Genomic DNA, 18,806 nt, shown 5'->3' on the forward strand with positions numbered 1-18,806 from the left:
TTCAAAAGCACACTGATATATTTAATCATTAGACAAGCCTGACTCATCAGAAAAATTAACTAGTTAACCATAGTATGAAGCCAGAAAAATAATCAGAACTGAACTGTTCCAGAGTGTAGTACCAATATATGTTTTGTATGAATTTATCGGCATTATTATAAACTTCTTTATTATTACAAAATATAATACTGTGATTATATTATTAAATACTGTAACTGTGTAATGGCTCACAATATAAACGTGGACCTTAATGCAATATGCATAATGCTTGTGACTCATAAAAGTACCCACATAAGATGTGTGTGAAAGGTTGGCATCTGCTCAGGATGTTCACAGCACAATATAAAAGTGTTCTCTTTTGTTAGGGGCTCACTGACAGATTGCAGATTTCTGTGATATCAGTATTGCGAATGCCAACATTGCAATGACAATTAACAAACAATATATTGTGCAACTGCATTATGAACAGTACAATGTAAAATCACACAACCTTATCAGCATTAACAACAGAATACCCAGTATTGAATATTAAAAAAAAGCAGAACACATTATGGAATGTGTTTTCGGAAGATAAAGTTAAGTGGGATAGGGGGAGAGTAAGGAAAAGGTGGAGGTGAGTGGAATTGTGTGTAAAGTGCTATAATTGCTAGAAGTGCATGTCAGCTTCAGTAAATGCCTCTAAATGGATGAAGTAATTAAGGATGAACAAACTACATCAGACATGTAGAGAGTTTGACATTTTATTTACAAAAAAGACTTCAGACTCAAGTCCATGAATTCATTTTTCCAAACACACAGAAAATATTTTATTATTCCAACTTCTATTATTGAAATGGCAGTTTATTTCGACCAATAATTATTCTACATCTGCTTTCTGTACATTATTTTTATTTGTCATGAAGCAAGCTGCATCAAGCACATGATACTGGAACATCTGCATAAACCATAGTGCTATAGAGAAAGAACCAGAGGAGAACCAGAAAGGTTTTCATATGTAGAATTGTTCACATACATAGAGCGCTGAAAAAGTGTGTGAATCATTGGAATTTCTATACAAATACATTCTAAAATGTGAACTGATCTAAGTCATAATAATGAAGACAGCTGTATTTAACAGACTGTGGATTTTCTTCTGTTTGAGAATTTTCTTCTGTTTCTGTCTGTGGTTGATTTACCACATTTTTATATTTTTATTCTAATTCTCCTAAATTTCTAATACATTTTCATAGTCTTTATGACTGTGCTATGTTGAATCCATGAAATGTTCATATAAGTTCACCAAATTGTCATTAATTACCCTCATAATCAGCTCTGTTTTTACAAGAGGGCACATTAATAAGAACTATGAATTAGCATATTTGACACACCACAAAATACACTAGTGGGTTGGCAGCAGAAAATGTTTGACTACACAAAGCTGGTTTAACGAACCTTAAACGTGAACTCTGAGTTACCTAACTTGACCTGGCAATGAAGCCTCACGTTATTTTGACAATAGATAAGAGTAAGTATATTTGGAAACTGAAGCCTTGAATTAGAAGACAATGCTTTGTCATTGCTTCTTAGAGAAAGATTTCTATTCACATACATTTACTACTGAAGGAGCAGTAATATGCTACATGGCCAAAGCTACATGGACACTCCTCCAATTAGTGAGTTCAGGCATTTCAGCAACGCACACTGCTAACAGATGCATGTCTAACACGTAGCCACGGACTCTCCATAGACCAACACTGGAAGCAGAATAGCTTATTCTCAAGAGCTCAGTGACTTTAAACATGGCATTGTTCCAGCATGCCACCTTTGCAAAATGTCTGCCATGCTGCGTCTACCCCGCTCAGCTGTAAGTGCTTTAAGTGCACCAGCAGCTCAGACACAAGGCATTCGACCATGCAAAGTCAATGCAGGGCTGGCAATCGGTGAAGGGTGAGGCAGGTAAAAACTGTCTTCCTCTGGTGCATCACTCATTACATGAGTGACTAATGAGTTTAATCATACTTTCCCTAATTTGACCAATTTATTGATCATAATAACCTACAGAACCCCAGTGTTCATTAATAAAAATAATTTTAATTTGTCAAGGTAGTTTGATAGCATTTCCATTCAAGAAAAAAGAGAAAATACAGCCTAATGACGTATGCTTCATGTCCAGTCATTCCCCTGTCACGGTACTGGCCCTCCTCCCAAACATCTCCCTGTGTGTGTGTGTCTGCATGGCCACGCCCTCCCTGTGTTTCACACCTGCTCCTCGTTGTGAGAGAAGCATTGAGAGAAGGGCAAAAAACCTCTACCTAAAGCCAACTAAATGAGGCAAAAAAAAAAACAAAACGGTTTGGTGTCAAATCACCCCTTGATATGTGTTCTTTGTCTCTCATTAACTTCATCTGCCACTTGTGAATTTGCAAATGAGAGGTTAGGAAGTAGTTCTTTATTTTGATGACTCAGTCTCCAGTTACTACAGCTGCTGGCCTTTGTACTCTGGCTACGCATGAGGAACTGGCATTGGTCTTTCAATGAGCATTTAATGTGGCAATAGATAGGTGCTATTTATTCAGCACCTAATACTCATCAGGACACTGTGTTGGTAAGTTTTTGCCAGTTTGGATTTGATTGTCCCATTTATTCTCTCCACCCATCCCACGGATCGAGGGTGGAACACAATAGAGCCTGCATTTGGGATCTAGTTATTTTCTTCAGCCAGCCAATCACATTCTTTACAAAATGTAATTAGTTCCAAACTATCTCTGAAAGCGACATCACCACAAGAACTGCGTTCTTCATGATGAGCTGCCCACAAGCCTAAGCTCATCCTGTGCAATGCCGCATGGGGCTGGAGTGGTGTAAGGTGTACTGCCACTACTATGGAGCAGTGGAAATGTGTGCTTTGGAGTTGGTCCACTTTAACTTCTCCTCCACCCCAGGTTGGCAGAGAGTGTCAGGGTTGGTCCCTCCCATGGGTTCACTGTCTTGTTCCCTGTGTTTTGGTTCCATTCCTTAGTTTCCTTTTTTGCACACCTGTCACTTGCTTCCACCTGTTCAAGTATTTAAACCCTGTCTGGTTCCCTTTGTCTTGGCTGTTCATTGGCTAATTGTTTGTTTGAATGTCTGAATGTTTTTGAAAGACCGTATATGAATGTATGTCTGTCTATCTGAAATCCTGTATATGCCTGATGTAAGTCTTGTTTATTTTTCCTAGCCTGTTTGGCGGAGGAGAGAAAATGTCCTGGGCTGTTCTTCAGGACTGGGCTGGGCCACTTGGGTCCAATGAAGGGGAATGTTAACGCTGAAGCAAACAGACATTTTAGACAAACAAATGCTTCCAATGATGTTTCAACAGTTTGGCGAAGACCCTTTCCTGTTCCAGCGTGAGTGTGCCCCTGTATTCAAATTGAGGTCCCTAATGGTTTACTGAGACTGGTCTGCAGGAACTCCAGTGGCTAGCACAGAGACCTGACCTCAACCCCACTGAACACCTTTGGGATGAATTGCAATGTTGATCACGAGCCATTATTTGTCAGTGCCTGGCCTCACAAAAGCTCTTTTGACTGAATGGGCACAAATCACAAATTTCTGATTCACACCCCAACAGCTTGTGGAAAGTCTTACCAGAATAGCAGAGACTGTTATAGCTGCAAAGGGGGTGTTGGGAGAAGGGCAGCTCTGTATTAATGCCCATGCTTTTACACTGGGATGCCCAACACACTCATGTATGTGACGGTCAGGTGCTGACGTCGCTGCCCTCCACTGTGTGGTGTTTTCTATGCATTTATAATTACAGCATCCTATCTGGAACCATCTCCCCATTTGTCCTGTAATTTACAGGGATGATGTCATTCATCCTGTGTTGTCAGTCATTTTCTGACTATAAAACAGGCTAAGAAGACTATACAAGCTAGCCCAGAGGTCAACTGTGTTTTGTTTGTTCACGTACCATTGCACTGGTTGCTACTTCATGTTCCGATTGTTAACGCTAATATTCTGACTCTGAGGTTGGTTTGCTCTGTGTTTGTGTGTAGGCATACTTGTGTAAATAGCGCCGTATAGAAGTCTTATATGTTCTCTGTTGTACATATCACACCAGGTGTAGGGTTGGCTGCAGTTTGAGTATTGTTCCTGTATGATTTCTGGACAGTTGGGGAGTTTTAGGTAAGTGGATGTGTTTCTTTCCATCCTGTGTATTGGTTTCCACCAGGTTAGTGAGTTGTTAGTGTGGTTCCCCCCCACCCTTTCAGCATTGACCATCCTGATGTCTGCCTGGTGTGTTTGTCCTCCCTGTATTATACGATGCACACATTCATTATCTCATCTACTGTCTCTGTTCATGTTTATTTGCTACAGTTAAAGTTCTCCACATTTATCCATCCATCACCTTTTGTGTTGGAGGCCAATCTAGACTGAGTCCTAACAATATACTTTGTTCCCTAGAGTGAGATCTATGCAGGTTATATGAAATATAGGATTCAATGATACAAAATGTGAAGAAAATATGCTCAATTGAATTGTCTAGCATTTGAAAAGACTAACATATGACTGGGCTTGATCAGCCTACAGAGAGGAGGTCAGGTTCATGATACACTGGTGTCACAAAAATGACCTGCTCAACAAGACCAAGGCCAATGAGCTAACTGAACCTCTGGACGCAGGAAAAAATGCATGAACGCTTTACCATTAATGGGGTACTATAGAGATGATCGGATGCTTCAAGTTCTTCTGTGTATGCATAATTGAGGACCTCCCATGGGCTGAAATAGCAGAAGTGTGGTAAAGAAGGCACACTGCAGTAACAACTATACAGCAAGTCTCCTTTCTGCAGGGACACATCTGATCTGAACTGTTAAATTGCACTATACAGATGCATGTTTACAGTATATGAATACACACTGATATGTTTACAGTATATGAATACACACTGATATACATTGTGCTCCATTATGTATGACACCTTCACTTTTATTTTACACTTCAGATTGAGTGCTTTAGACAGCGATCACTGATGTTTTTGGTAATGATCGTCTGACAGTCCTCATACTGTATTAGTACAAAATACGCTGATGCTGCCATGTAGGTACTTCATATAAAGACGCATCTCTCTCTTGTAATTTGCCTTTACTTTTCCATGACATAGTTTGTTTGTTCTTGTGCAATGTGTATGCTACTGTGATGCTGCAATTTCCTTCAGTTATCTTATCTTCAAACAGATTTGGGTTAGATGCTAAACCCTTTTTGTTGAATACTTCCAAATAGTCACTGACGATATTAACATTCTGGACTGAATTTTAATTATAGGCTAATTTGTGACTAAATTCAGCAGGGTGTGTGACCATTTGCATATCACAGCAGGTCGGGTCCTAGCAGAATTTTCATTAGATTTCCATATGAGAATATAAAGGGAAGTCAAATGCTGTCAAATAGAACAAGCACACTATGAAAAGCTCTTCATTCCTTGCTTTTGAGGTCTGAATTAGTTGAAGAACTAAACTGTTTTTATGAGTGGTAGCTCATAGTGGAAGTTCATGAGTGGGAGCTGTTTTTATGAGACAGTGGTAAAGGTACTTGACTAGTAATCAGAAGGTTGCTGGTTCAAGCCCCACCACTGCCAAGTTGCCACTGTTGGCCCCCTGAGCAACCCTCAATTGCTGAAGTTGTACTCAGTCATAATTGTAAGTTGCTTTGGATAAAAGCGTCTGATAAATGTAAATGAGTGATTCTTGCATGAGGTCCATTGTTGTGTCATGACCCAACATCATAAGTCGATCAAAGACTGACATTTTGTGGAAGAATTCTGCCCCCACTTGAATTTCCTCTTTCCTTCAGTGGTTTGCTGTAAGTATGCACTGTTTTTTTTCTTTCCAAACATCCATCTTTTATCTGACTGCCAAAGCTTTTATCTAATTTATGCAGAGAATATTGTTCCAGTAGTGCTCCAAGTAGTGCAGGTTGTACTTAACCACAATGAAATGTTTTTTGTCCCATTTCGTTTTTCTCTTTTTTTGGAGAGGGGCAGATGTTTGAACTCCAAGTCTTCCACTAATACCACTGCTCCTATTCTGTGCTTTCTAATGAAAATACACACACACACACTCACTCACTCACTCACTCACTCTTCTCTCTGTCTCTTACACACACACTCTTACACACAGATACACACTCTCTCTCTCTCTCTCTCTCTCTCTCTCTCTCTCTCTCTCTCTCTCTCTCTCTCTCTCTTACACACTCTCATACAGAGATACACACTCTCTCTCTCTCACACACACACACACACAGAGACAGACAGAGAGAGTATCAAGCAGAAGAGATGTGTGCAGCTTCCCAGCTGTTACACGTGGGCTCCATCACATGTCTCTTGCACTGAATGTCCACGCCGAGGGAGAGCAGCATTACTGCTGAATCTCTTCCATTTGGGAAAAATCCAGATAATTCCAGTGTTCACAACTTTTTATAAAAACACTGATAGTGATATTTCTCAGTGTCCATATCTATGTGCTTTCAAATAAGAGAAGAGTTTGATATTGCTCAAGTCATATTCATGTGGTATCCAAGTTTGGAACAAACAGTTCAGTTTCTCATTTGGTTTCATGTGAGTCATGGTTTTCAGTGATGTAAAAACAGATGGCACCATAGCCTTGACACCACTGCACAGTAAAAACACTTCTCCCAGCTGCTTCCTCGATAGGGAGAAGTATATAAAATGGTGTTCCCTAATGTACTAGTCTAATATCCATAATATCCACTGTTTCTCAGGCAGGTTGCTTAATATTAGTGGTAAGGGTGGCTCAGTGGTTAAGGTACTTGACTAGTAATCAGAAGGTTGCCAGTTCAAGCCCCACTGACACTACCCTTAATGACAATTAAGCCTTATGGCCTATGAGTTATCATTAATGTGTAAGTTTAATACTTTCACTGAATGTCCATTACATTTTGTTGTCAAGTAGGTGAGCCTACAGACCATCATGGAATTTTTTTTTCTGATCTCATCTTGCTCAGTGGCTGACGGTCTGAACACTGAATTTCTCTGGGGGGAGAATAATTGAAAGTAGTTCCTTAATAAAATGACTCCTCTGGATTCAAAGCCTTATTAACACAGCTCTGTGAGCACAGGAGCGAAGACAATACTGCTGCAAACTAAACAGGTTCTGAACATCCACCTTCCAGCATATTGAGGATTATTTCTATTATAATACAGCATATGAACTACAAAGGAAAGAAGGCACAGTTGGCAAAGATGGTAGATGTAAACCTCAGCATCATGTCAGTACTATGAAGGTGCACCAAAAATATTGTGCAGACGGAATATGGTAACCAGCAATAACCTCGTTTGTTTGGTAGACGTGATGGACGCTTGATCGCATGTACTTGCTTACCGCCGCCTGCCGGCCGTAGGATGCAACTGCCGCAAACGGAGCTGTCAACTGGCAACATGACCCGGAGGAGAAGTGCGTCGGCCATTTTGGGATAGAAGGGGCTTTTCTGTCACCACGTGAGGGTGGAGGGAGTCCGAAAAGGGGAGCAATCGAGGATCCGAGGAACAAGGGGCACGATCGGGGAGACGCGGCCACTCGCCCACGCTCGTTTCACATGTGCTTGGACCCCGAGGAGACACGGTTTAGCCATCCTGAACGATGCCGACGGTCACCCTGCCGCCTAAAGAAAACGCTCTCTTCAAAAGGATCCTGGTGAGCCGACCGATACGCGCTGGTACCGGCGCGGTGCTCACACGGCCTCCCGGTTCACGGCCCCGGGCTGCGGGCTCGGTGGAGTCAGCCTTGCTGGTGGAGTCAGGGTGATAAACACTCCTGCATGGACGCGGTGGCTGTCAAATGGAGGTTAGCTTAGCTTAGTTTATCTTAGCTAGCGCGTTACCAGCTAGCTTAGCATGCAAGCCGAAGTGAGGCGTTTAACTTACTAGCGTTGGCTACTTCTGCTTATAAAGAGAAATTAATTTAGTTGGTTATGTGTGTGTGTGTGTGTGTGTGTGTGTGTGTGTGTGTGTGTGTGTGTGTGTATATATATATATATATATAATATATAATATAATGTATATGTTGCACACACAATCTCAACGTAACCTTTTCACCACTATTCGTCGATTAAAGTTTCGTCAGGGTGGCCTGAGTCACCACACCAGGTCATGTTACTTAGCTTTGGGCAACTAGGTAGCTTGTTAGCTAACCTATCTGACTTTTTAATTTTAATTTTTTTAAGCGGCTGGGAAGATGAAGTAGGTTAGTAACTTTCACCTGTAGGGGCACGTTGTATTCTCCTTTTTAACATTTAGCCATGACTGCATTTATGAGTTTTTGCTGAAGTGCCTGTCAGTGCTGTGGTGAAGGTTAGCTAGCATGCCTAGCCACGGCTGGGTTGTTAAGAGCTACATAGCTAGTTTGTAGGCTGTAATTTGGTTTTAGTCACCGATTTCGTGTCACACTGGTGTGTTTTTAATGTAAAGTAACATTTAGCACAAACGTTTGCCAGCTGCGTCTCAAGTGTTGTGGCGTAGCTGTTATTGAAGGGCTGAGCTAGCTAACCCCGCTAGCTTTAGGCTAGGACCTCAGTGTAATCGGCGAGTTTGATGCCACTTTCGTCTGTTAGCCGATATTTATATTTTGTAGTGAGGGGGAAAAATGCTTTTTATATAAATGGAGAAACGGCCAGCTGTGTTGGCTTTAACCAATTTAACAGCTACCTCGGGTAAACATTTAAATCAGAAAGGTGAGAATGTGAAGGTTAAAGTTTATTTGTAATTGTGCATTCATAACATAACAGTAGAAGAAAGACAACACGACGGTTTCACTGAGCATTGCGTATATTCGCGTGCTTTGGTATAAGAATTGTTTATTGAAATACTACAAAAGGTTATGTAGCCAGGACTCAAAGATGATCTTTTTCACTACTTGTTTAAAGTACCAGAAGTTAACGGGCTACATGTCTTTTACATATTTCCTGGTCTGTAGCATCTAGATTGTGAATAACCCCACATTTCTACTAGTTAAAAAAAGCACCAAGTTCTGCATAGTATGAAAAGTTGTGAGAGAATTTTATGGGCAAGGAGCAGTAGAGTTTTTATAGCTGGGTCAATCGATTAAGCATTGATCAGTCTTTATTGATCCCTAGGTGAATTGTGAATCAATAGTTTAAACCATTAAAAGATATAATCTATACTATTTTCCCCATCAAATTGCAATACCTGAACTACAAAAATCACTTATAATCCTGCTATAATCCCTTAATTATACACTAACAGATGCTATAATGCATTGTAAGCGTATTGTCAGATTTGTTAGTCTATTTTTTTATTTGATGAATTTAGAAGCAAACCTTTTATGATCATAATTTTTCATAAATTGTGAAAGTGCTTCGCTTTATTCATTTCTAACTTTATAACATTTCCCTCTGTTCATTTCTATCCATCTGGAGGCTGGTTAGTAAATAAAGGTGTAAACACTGATGGTTGGTTCTGTCTCATCTCTGTGTGGTATGCTAAAGTTGTCAGGCACCTTCGCTCTAGAGCTCGGTGAAGTTGTGTAATATAATTGGCCCAGTGTTGCGGTACATATTGGGACATGCACTTCAGGTGATGCTCTTAAGAGGTGGCTTGTTGAAACATGCACTTAGGTGAACCTTAAATAAGTGATAATAAATAATTTATATATATATATATATATATATATATATATGTATATATGTATGTGTGTGTGTGTGTGTGTGTGTATAAAATATATTTTTCATTCATTCTTAAAGGCAGTATAAAATTATTTATATATATATGTATGCATGTATGTGTGTGTGTGTGTGTGTATATATATATATATATATATTCTATAAAATATTCTTTTCGTCATAGTTGTGTGCTTTCTTGAGGCCACAGAGAATTAAATTAAATGGCTTACATACTTTGTTAGGGTGTATTTATTATGAGTACGGAAATAATTATTCTTAGTGTCCCCGGTGTTGCGTTGAACATTGAAAGCCAGTTTGTAGCCACCAGATGAAGCAGAAAATAAACAGTGTTTTGTGGTCACTTGTATGTGCCATAGTAAGATGTTTTGACCCATGAATATCTGAGCTTTATTATGTATTTTATAAATTATTCCATGAATGTACATGTATATTGTATGTATACTGATGTAATTTACAAAGTTCATTCATTATGTGCTTTTTCCTTCTAAATTTAATTTTTGTTTTGTTTAAAGCTAAAAAGCAATTTCATTAAAGTCTGTATATCAGAAAATATTTGTTAGTCTATTAACCCTTAATTTCCTTATTTTTAGAGATGCTATGAGCACAAACAGTACAGAAATGGGCTGAAATTCTGCAAGCAGATATTGTCCAACCCCAAGTTCTGTGAGCATGGAGGTAAGACGTGAGGTTTGTCCTTCACTGAGAGTGTGTTCAAGTGCCCTGTGACGTAAACATTGCAGACTGTGCAAATATAGTAGCTTCACCGTCCTACGCCTGCGTGGCCATATTAATGGAGTGGTTCATAGTTTGTGATGATTAATGGAGTCACCTTCATGTAAGGCTGATTTTAGAGCTGTTACAACTACATGATGTTTTTAATGATGTAATGCGCACTCTGTATTATATTGCCCTGTTACTTGAGTTGTCAAAGACGTCTGATGTAGCAGAGGTTTCCTTGCTTTTAGTAAACTAACTGGCTTTTGGTCCATTTGCCTGTGACTGCTTCCTGAACATTTTTGCTGATGGATCCTTAGAGTTGGTTTGCTCACTTTATATAGTAACGATATTAGATTTTCTGTGAATAACTGTGACCTGATCTTTTCTTCTTGGCAGCGTTGCCACCCAGATAGATTTCAGCATGCAGAGCTCTCTGGTTGTCCTCCAGATCGTTTTGAAAAGCGCTGTTAGATGTTTCTGAAATGCCTTTAGCTCGTCCAGTTGTGAGCTAGTGTACAGGCATAGAGTGGCAGGGTTGGCTTGTTTCAGAGTGCGTATACTTAACAGAAGTGTTCTGCGACTTCTGATGTCTCACGTGTAACTGCTCCCTTTAGTTCCCTTTCATGACCACATGTTTCAGTGATCTTGCTTCTTTCCTTGATAAGAATCTACAGGAAGAGTGAGAAAATGCTGAAGTTTGCCCACTGGGCTTATTTTGATACATTCAAGAAGTACTACATTTGTACTGGGAGCCATCAAAGAGACCTAAAGTTGATTCTGACGAGCGTTACTGTAAACAGAATAGGTTATTTTTATTTTGAGAACCCCTCAGTATGCACTGGATAAACTTGAATATTCTTCTAATGAATAGCACATTTTTATTCTTATTAACTTAAACAGGATCTTTCCTTTAGTTGTAAGAATGAACTCAGAAATTTTCCTCATTGGTTAACTGGATTGTGTGGTGTTCTGGTGTGTGACCCCATGTGACCTCTGCAGAGACACTGGCGATGAAAGGGCTCACACTCAACTGCCTGGGGAAGAAGGAAGAGGCGTACGAGCTCGTCCGCAGGGGTCTCCGCAATGACCTGAAGAGCCACGTCTGTATCCTTACCCCTCACACACCATCTTCATGTGTAAATGAGGGAGGGAGGGAGGGAGGGTGTGTGTGTGTGTGTTATGCCTGTCTCTGATGCTACTGCTGATGGAACTTGGCCAAGATTCCTGTCCTGTGTCTGTCTGAGCTGTACTGACACCACCAGCTGATATCTCACTCACACCACACACACACACACACACACACACACACACACAACAGTATGCCATCATAGATCCCATACTCGTCCTGTAACGCGTCCCCTGCTCACGAGAGGAAAAGTACATCTCTTACTTTTCCTCGTTTCTCATTTCCCCCCCCCCCCCCCCCAACAATTCTAATTTTAGCTGTGTTCAGACAGGCGTTCGTAATGAGCTGTGGGGAGTTTTTGTAAAGCTCGGGGGTGGTCCGATGTTGGAGGGGGTGGTGGTGTTACTCCACCTTAACCCGACCCTGTGCAGGCTGGCACGTTTATGGGCTGCTGCAGCGCTCGGACAAGAAGTATGACGAGGCCATCAAGTGCTACAGGAATGCACTGAAGTGGGACAGAGACAACCTGCAGATCCTGCGTGACCTGTCCCTGCTGCAGATCCAAATGCGGGACCTGGAGGGCTATCGGGTAAGCAGGCCGGCCGGCAGGCCGGACGCACCTCGTCACAGCCGATCCTCCTTACGGCAGGAGGCCGTAGAGAGGCAGATCGTGTGGGTGTGAAATCTTAAGGGCCCTATCCTAATTTCAGATAATCCAAGTTGTTTTTGGAGAACAGCTCCAGCTAAATGGCTAAACATAATCCATTTACTGTAAAGCATTACTTTGTACACATATTTTGAATATTATATGTGTCCTGTTTTGCTGTGCTGTTGTAATTAGGAATGGCAAAGGCAGACCTTTTCTCAACGTGCGTGCGTGCGTGCGTGTGTGTGTGTGTGTGTGTGTGTGTGTGTGTGTGTGTGTGTGTGTGTGTGTGTGTGTGTGTGTGTGTGTGTGTGTGAACAGGAGACCCGGTACCAGCTGCTACAGTTGCGGCCTGCCCAGCGGGCATCGTGGATTGGCTATGCCATCGCGTACCATTTGCTGGAGGACTACGAGATGGCAGCCAAGATTATTGAAGAGTTCCGGAAAACGCAGCAGGTAGTCGCATGCAGTAGGGGGCGTCGTGTGCGTCACATGCAGGAGGCGGAGCGAGGAGCAGATGTGCATGAGCCTGTAGGATTGCAGAATTGCATCAGTTATCTGCTTCTGAGGGTGAGGGAGCAAGTGGGTTTGGGTGGGCGCCAGAAGGGCTGGCTGATGGTGATAGAGGTAGAGGGTGTGGTAGAATGTGTTAGGCGTGTTCTGTAACCTGCTCGTGGCCATGGTAGGTTGCTCGGCAGCCCAGCCCTGCTGCCCTGCCAATAGTGCTCCCACTTCCTGTCTCAGCGTTCCTCGGCGGAGGCTATTGGGTAGCACATACTAGCACTGAATACTGGATTGTCATTCAGAAGGAGCTTTGCGTTGATTGGTCGTTTTCTGGCTCATGTAGTTGCTTTGCTGTGTTCCCCTTTTTGAAGAGAGGTCCTCTGGTGCCTTGCTTTCAAAAGTTCTGATAATGAAAAGAATTTGACCAAATGTTTTCACAGTGACATTTGTCACAAGTAGATGGGCTAACTCTATCTTTCTTGCGCTGTGTGTGTGTGTGTGTGTGTGTGTGTGTGTGTGTGTGTGTGTGTGTGTGTGTGTGTGTGTGTGTGTGTGTCAGACATCCCCTGATAAGGTGGATTATGAGTACAGTGAGCTCCTGCTGTATCAGAACCAGGTGTTGAGAGAGGCTGGTCTTCTCCGAGAGGCCTTGGAGCACCTCACCACCTATGAGAAACAGATCTGTGACAAGCTGGCTGTGGAAGAAACCAGAGGTACTCCCACAAGTGTGTGTGTGTGTGTGTGGGGGGGGGGTGTTAAGTGCTGTAGGGGCTGGCCCAAGCTGGGTGAGCTGGCACCTCTCAGTAATGTCTGTGCCAGGTCCTGGTCTCGTTGGACTGCAGATAAATAAGGCCTGTTCAGTTGTGGAAGCCCCCCTCATGCCTTTGACCCCAATGACCCCCAGACTGCGGCAGTCAGCTGTTCTGCTTGGCCTGCTGGCTCTTTGTCTTCACTGATTCCACTGGCTCTGAAATGATACCCTTACAAGGAAAGAGCGTATGTGTGCACGCACCTGAAGAGTGTGTGTGTGTGTGTGTGTGTGTGTGTGTGTGTGTGTGTAGGAGACCTCCTGCTCAGTCTGGGCCGCTCTGAAGAGGCAGCGGATGTGTACAGGAGACTGCAGGAGAGAAACCCAGAGAACTGGTCCTACTACCACGGTCTGGAGAAAGCCCTCAAGCCTGGTATTTGCCCTTCTGTGAAAGTAAGAAATGACATGCATGCCAAGTACTGGAAACCTACAGCCTGTGTGTGTGTGTGTGTGTGTGTGTCTGTGTACATGCAGCTACTACAGAAGAGCGGCTGAAGATCTATGAGGAGGCCTGGCTGAAATACCCTAAAGGCCTGGTGCCTCGAAGGCTACCGCTGAACTTCCTGTCTGGTATGGAGCTCCACCTTAACCCATCAGTCGTTTTTGTGTGCTTGTTTTAGTCTTGTCTGCCACACGGTGCCCAGGATTCTGCCGGCAGCCGAGAATGCGTCACAGAAATCATCTCTGGTTTTAGGTGAGCGGTTCCGCGAGTGTCTGGATAAGTACCTGAGGATGAACTTCAGTAAAGGTTGCCCGCCAGTCTTCACTACACTTAAGCCTCTCTACCAAGACAAGGACAAGGTGAGGATTCCATCTTTCTCACACACAGGCCATTCCTTAGCGCAGAAGCTTCCGGAAAGAGACCCTCTTAGACGCTGTAGGAGTGAAAGGAACCGTTGTGCGAGTTATCTTTCCTTCTTTTTATTCGCAGGTGGCAATAATTGAAGAGTTAGTAGTAGGTTTTGAAACGTCTTTAAATAGCTGCCGAATGTTTAACCCAATCGGTAAGTGTGTCCGCTGTGGGTCCCTTTCTATGTGCTGCCACTTCGAATTCCGTACCTGGTTGGACATGCTTCCTGTGTTGTGCTTAATGTTGTCTGATTGGCTGCTTCGCCCTTCACTCACAGATGACGGGAAGGAGGAGCCGCCCACCACGTTACTGTGGGTGCAATACTTCCTGGCGCAGCACTACGACCAGGTGGGCCAGCAGACGCTGGCTCTGGAGTACATCAACGCCGCCATCGAAAGCACGCCCACTCTGATCGAGCTCTTTTTAGTCAAAGCTAAGATATATAAGGTACACACAAACACTCGTTTTCTGTACCGTTTGACTGCTTCCGTGATGGTGGTGGTGCAGGGTTGCGGTTCTCTGGTGCAGGCACACATCCCGTAAGGCAGACTCGTTCCTACCCACCTCCTCTTAGGTCTGGGAGGGAAAACAGAGACTTGTCCATTACGAGCTCGAGACGAGTTGAAGCAGAAATTTGAACCAGCAGAGTAACACTTTGCAAAACGAAGCCTGATTTAACTACCCTGCCCATCGTAATGCAAACCTGCTGAGCGTGGCTGACGCGTCACAAATGGTTTGAGGAAATGTGTTTGAGTGCTCGTGTGAGGAATGGACTGGTTGGCTCCAGATGTCTTGTGAGGAGACTGTTGTGTAAAGTCATGCTCTTCAGCCACAGACAGTGTAGCATAGAAACCTGTAATGTCTTGCTTGCCCACAGCATGCTGGGAACATCCGGGAGGCGGCGCGATGGATGGATGAGGCCCAGGCTCTGGACACTGCTGACCGCTTCATCAACTCCAAGTGTGCAAAGTACCTGCTCAAAGCAGGCCTGCTCAAAGAGGCTGAAGAGATGTGCTCCAAGTTCACACGGGTGAGTTTGTGCGTATGCATGTGTGCCTGCATGCGTGCGTGTGTGTATGTATTCACTCCCCTCTTCCTCCTCTCTCTGCTCCAGGAAGGGGCGTCTGCAGTGGAGAACCTGAATGAGATGCAGTGTATGTGGTTCCAGACTGAGTGTGCGCTCGCCTTTAAATCCATGAAGAAATATGGCGACGCACTCAAGAAATGTCACGAGATCGAGAGGGTAAGTTCTCCTACGGACTTGTCCTGGTTACGGTACGTCTGTCGTGAGATTGTGCCGGCTGAACGTTGCTCCTTTCTGCCGTAGCACTTTGTGGAGATAACGGACGATCAGTTTGACTTCCATACCTACTGCATGCGGAAGATGACGCTGCGCTCCTACGTGGACCTGCTCAAGCTGGAGGACGTGTTGCGCATGCACCCCTTCTACTACAAAGCTGCCAGCACCGCCATCCAAATCTACCTCAACCTGCATGACAACCCGCTCATCGACGACAGCAAGGAGCTCCAAGCTGACATCGGTAATGCGCGCGTACACACACACACAGTTTCCTCCGGAAGGATTCAGACAAGCGTTTTGCAGAGTGGGCAGGCTTTAAACTGAACATTAACACGTGGGGGCACGTTCCCACAGGGAACCTGACGGACAAAGAACTAAAGAAGCTGCGGAACAAGCAGCGACGGGCCCAGAAGAAAGCTCAGCTGGAGGAGGAGAAGAAGAATGCCGAGAAAGAGAAACTGCTCAAGAACCAGAAGAAAAAGAAAGAGGACGATGACGAGGAAATTGGGGGACCCAAAGAGGAGCTCATACCAGAGAAACTGGCCAAGGTGTGTGTGTGTGTGTGTGTGTGTGTGTGTGTGTGTGTGTGTGTGTGTGTGTGTGTGTGTGTGTGTGTGTGTGTGTGTGTGTGTGTGTGTGTGTGTGTGTGTGTGTGTGTGTGTGTGTGTGTGTGTGTGTGTACTCTTCTAAAGCCAGTATAGCAGTCAGCCGAGAAGACTGCTGTAAACCGAATACCCCTCCCTCCCTTTGCGTTCGTCTCCGTGTCTAGGTAGAGAACCCCTTGGATGAGGCCGTAAAGTTCCTGATTCCTTTAAAAAATCTGGTGAAGAATAAGATAGAAACTCATCTCCTGGCCTTCGAGATCTACTTCAGAAAAGGTGGAGAGAAAAAAAACATTTCAACAGGACTGTCTTGCTACAGATCCGTAACTACACACTGTCATGCCAGCCTGGAGGGCTTCGTGTCTAGACGTGGTATTAAAAGCTCTGTCTTGTCTTCCAGAGAAGTTCTTGTTAATGTTGCAGTCGGTGAAGAGAGCCTCCGCCATAGACCTGGATCACCCGCGCCTTCACCAGTGTCTCGTGTGCTTCTTCAAAAGAGGTGAGAACCCCTCTGTTGTCTCCAGCACCCTCTGGCTGGACGTCCTCAGACGGGCCGAGTTGGTGTGGAGGCTGTGTTGTGGATGAGCGCTTCCTCGCTGGCTGGTGGCTGATCTGGTCTCTTGCTGGCAGTGTCGGAAGCTAAAGACCTGGCGGAACCGGTCCTCACGGTCCTGAAGCAGGAGATATCTCGGTTGTTTGGTGACCGCAATGTGAAGAGCTTCAACCAGACCTTCCTTAGCAAGCACTCCGACTCCATCCCTCATCGATTAGCAGGTACGCACACACACACACACACACACAGTGATATGTACACTTCAATTAATGTGAGACTTACCCAAGCTTGTGTAACCCCTCAATCTTTCCCTAAAGCTGCCAAAAGTATGTTCTACCTGGATCCGTCAACAGAGAAGGTGGCGGTGGACCTCGCCACAGCACTGGACGAGTCACTTAATAACAGAAGCATTCAGGTATGAGGAATAATCCATTACTGGAACCACCACGAGCTGCTGTTCCTTCAGGAAACCTTTTAACTAAAGTAGCTGATTCTTAACAGGGTGTCCAGAAAAATCCTGCCGTTTTCACTGAACACATGAGTGTTCTGTATGTAATCTGCTCTGCTGTGTTCCTAGCCCATGAATCTGGTGCGATGGTAGAATAACTGATTTGAATGTCAGTAATACAGTAATACCTCACCCTTAGTAGATTCTCACCCAGAAACCTGGAGAAACGTGCTGTTTATTTATCAGGTGACCCTGTTCTGACATCCTTTGTCTAATGGGGAATGATTGCTGGGCGTGGTTGTGATCATGGTGGCATAGTTCAGGGGATGCCCAGCGGTAAATGTTTGCAGAAATAGTCGAAAATGCTGCACTTAGTCACTCATGCATACGTGTTTAAAGAAACTGTTTGTTTCTTGTTGTGATGCAGTCCACTAAAATGCTCAGCAATTAACCAGCAAAGTAATCCCAGGATGCTTCTCTCTTCCTGCTCAGATTTGCACAGAGGTGTTGGCGAGTCTGCGCGACGGTAGCCTAGGAAATGCCACGGAAGTGGCTGAGTCCTACCGGGCGGAGTGTCACAAAATCTATCCCTACACGCTAGCCTTCATGCCACCCGGCTACGAGGAGAACACGAAGATCGCGGTTAACGGTGACATCTCCACAGAAACGGAGGAGCTAGCCAATGACATGTGAACACCTTGAGAGAGGGCGGGGCTGAGGGAGGAGGGGTCGGAACTGGAGGCGTGGCAACACTGCCATGAAAGATGCCTGAGACCGTTGCCATTGACAAGTTTCCGAGCTGAACTCTGGCGTTTTCTCCACCCCATTGACATCGTGACCGGGTGACTGCGTCTGCAGAGAGCAAGAGGAGGAGGAACAGGAAGAAGAGAGGTGGGGGGGGTAACGAGAGGAAAAAAAAAAAAAAAGAGGCCATTTTACTTTTTTAACCTTGCTGATGACTACTCTCTAACTGAAATATAGACACAACACAAACATCCTCTTCTGAAGTGTCTGAAGAAAGGGAACTGCAGAGGATCAGGAATCCCATAGTCGACAACCAAGCTGGTCCATCCACCCACCCACCCGTTTTAAAGAATAATTTATATGAAAAAAATAAAAATGGCTTAAAATCAGTTCTGGAGTGTTTGGAGCACGACGTTTCTGGTTTGTATCGGTGTAAAACTGCACCGAGTAGTGTGTTGTAAACCGGGGCGTAACGGAATGCGGCGAGGTCGAGAGTGGGGCATGATGGAAGGGCGGAAACACTGGGAGGTTGCTCGGAAGCGGGTCGGCGGATTCTGTCCTTAACACTGTCCTTCTAATTTGTCAACTTGTCTTTGGGTTAAAATTTGGCTCTCGTCACCCAGTGTGCTCAGCACTCCCTGCCCTCACTGGTGTGAAGCCTTTAGAACAGCACTTGTGATGGAGCGTAACCACACCTGTAGTGAACGTTTCAGGTAAATCTCTCCCTCTCTCTCTCTTTTTCTCTGTCACCACTCTCCTTCACTCTTTTGCCCCCAATCCGGTTACAGTGTGAAATAATGAGTTTGTTGTATGATATGGATTTTTTTTTT

At 44.1% G+C, this 18,806-nt stretch overlaps 1 protein-coding gene across 1 annotated transcript; it reads left to right on the forward strand.

Annotated features, from left to right (window-relative positions):
* Positions 1 to 7,619: 7,619 nt before the first annotated feature.
* naa15b (N-alpha-acetyltransferase 15, NatA auxiliary subunit b) lies at positions 7,620 to 18,365 on the forward strand. Its single transcript, XM_027027463.2, has 20 exons — positions 7,620 to 7,673; positions 10,269 to 10,353; positions 11,395 to 11,499; positions 11,953 to 12,110; positions 12,489 to 12,623; positions 13,231 to 13,384; positions 13,733 to 13,852; positions 13,954 to 14,049; positions 14,174 to 14,280; positions 14,411 to 14,483; positions 14,607 to 14,776; positions 15,207 to 15,359; positions 15,444 to 15,572; positions 15,657 to 15,870; positions 15,984 to 16,177; positions 16,399 to 16,507; positions 16,632 to 16,730; positions 16,862 to 17,005; positions 17,102 to 17,199; positions 17,725 to 18,365. Exons 1-20 carry the CDS (start codon positions 7,620 to 7,622, stop codon positions 17,923 to 17,925), a joined length of 2,598 nt encoding a protein of 865 aa, XP_026883264.2. The 3' UTR covers positions 17,926 to 18,365.
* The last annotated feature ends 441 nt before the right edge of the window (positions 18,366 to 18,806 follow it).

This window comes from Electrophorus electricus, chromosome 11 (genome assembly GCF_013358815.1).
Source record: "Electrophorus electricus isolate fEleEle1 chromosome 11, fEleEle1.pri, whole genome shotgun sequence".
In the NCBI taxonomy this organism is placed as follows: Eukaryota; Metazoa; Chordata; class Actinopteri; order Gymnotiformes; family Gymnotidae; genus Electrophorus; species Electrophorus electricus.

Bases quoted from the DNA above. Each gene is read 5' to 3' on its own strand.
- naa15b (XM_027027463.2), top strand. From the start codon at position 7,620: ATGCCGACGGTCACCCTGCCGCCTAAAGAAAACGCTCTCTTCAAAAGG. The intron at 14,484-14,606 runs GTAAGTGTGTCC...CTTCACTCACAG, and splicing joins CCGAATGTTTAACCCAATCG to ATGACGGGAAGGAGGAGCCG. The intron at 16,731-16,861 runs GTGAGAACCCCT...TCTTGCTGGCAG, and splicing joins CGTGTGCTTCTTCAAAAGAG to TGTCGGAAGCTAAAGACCTG.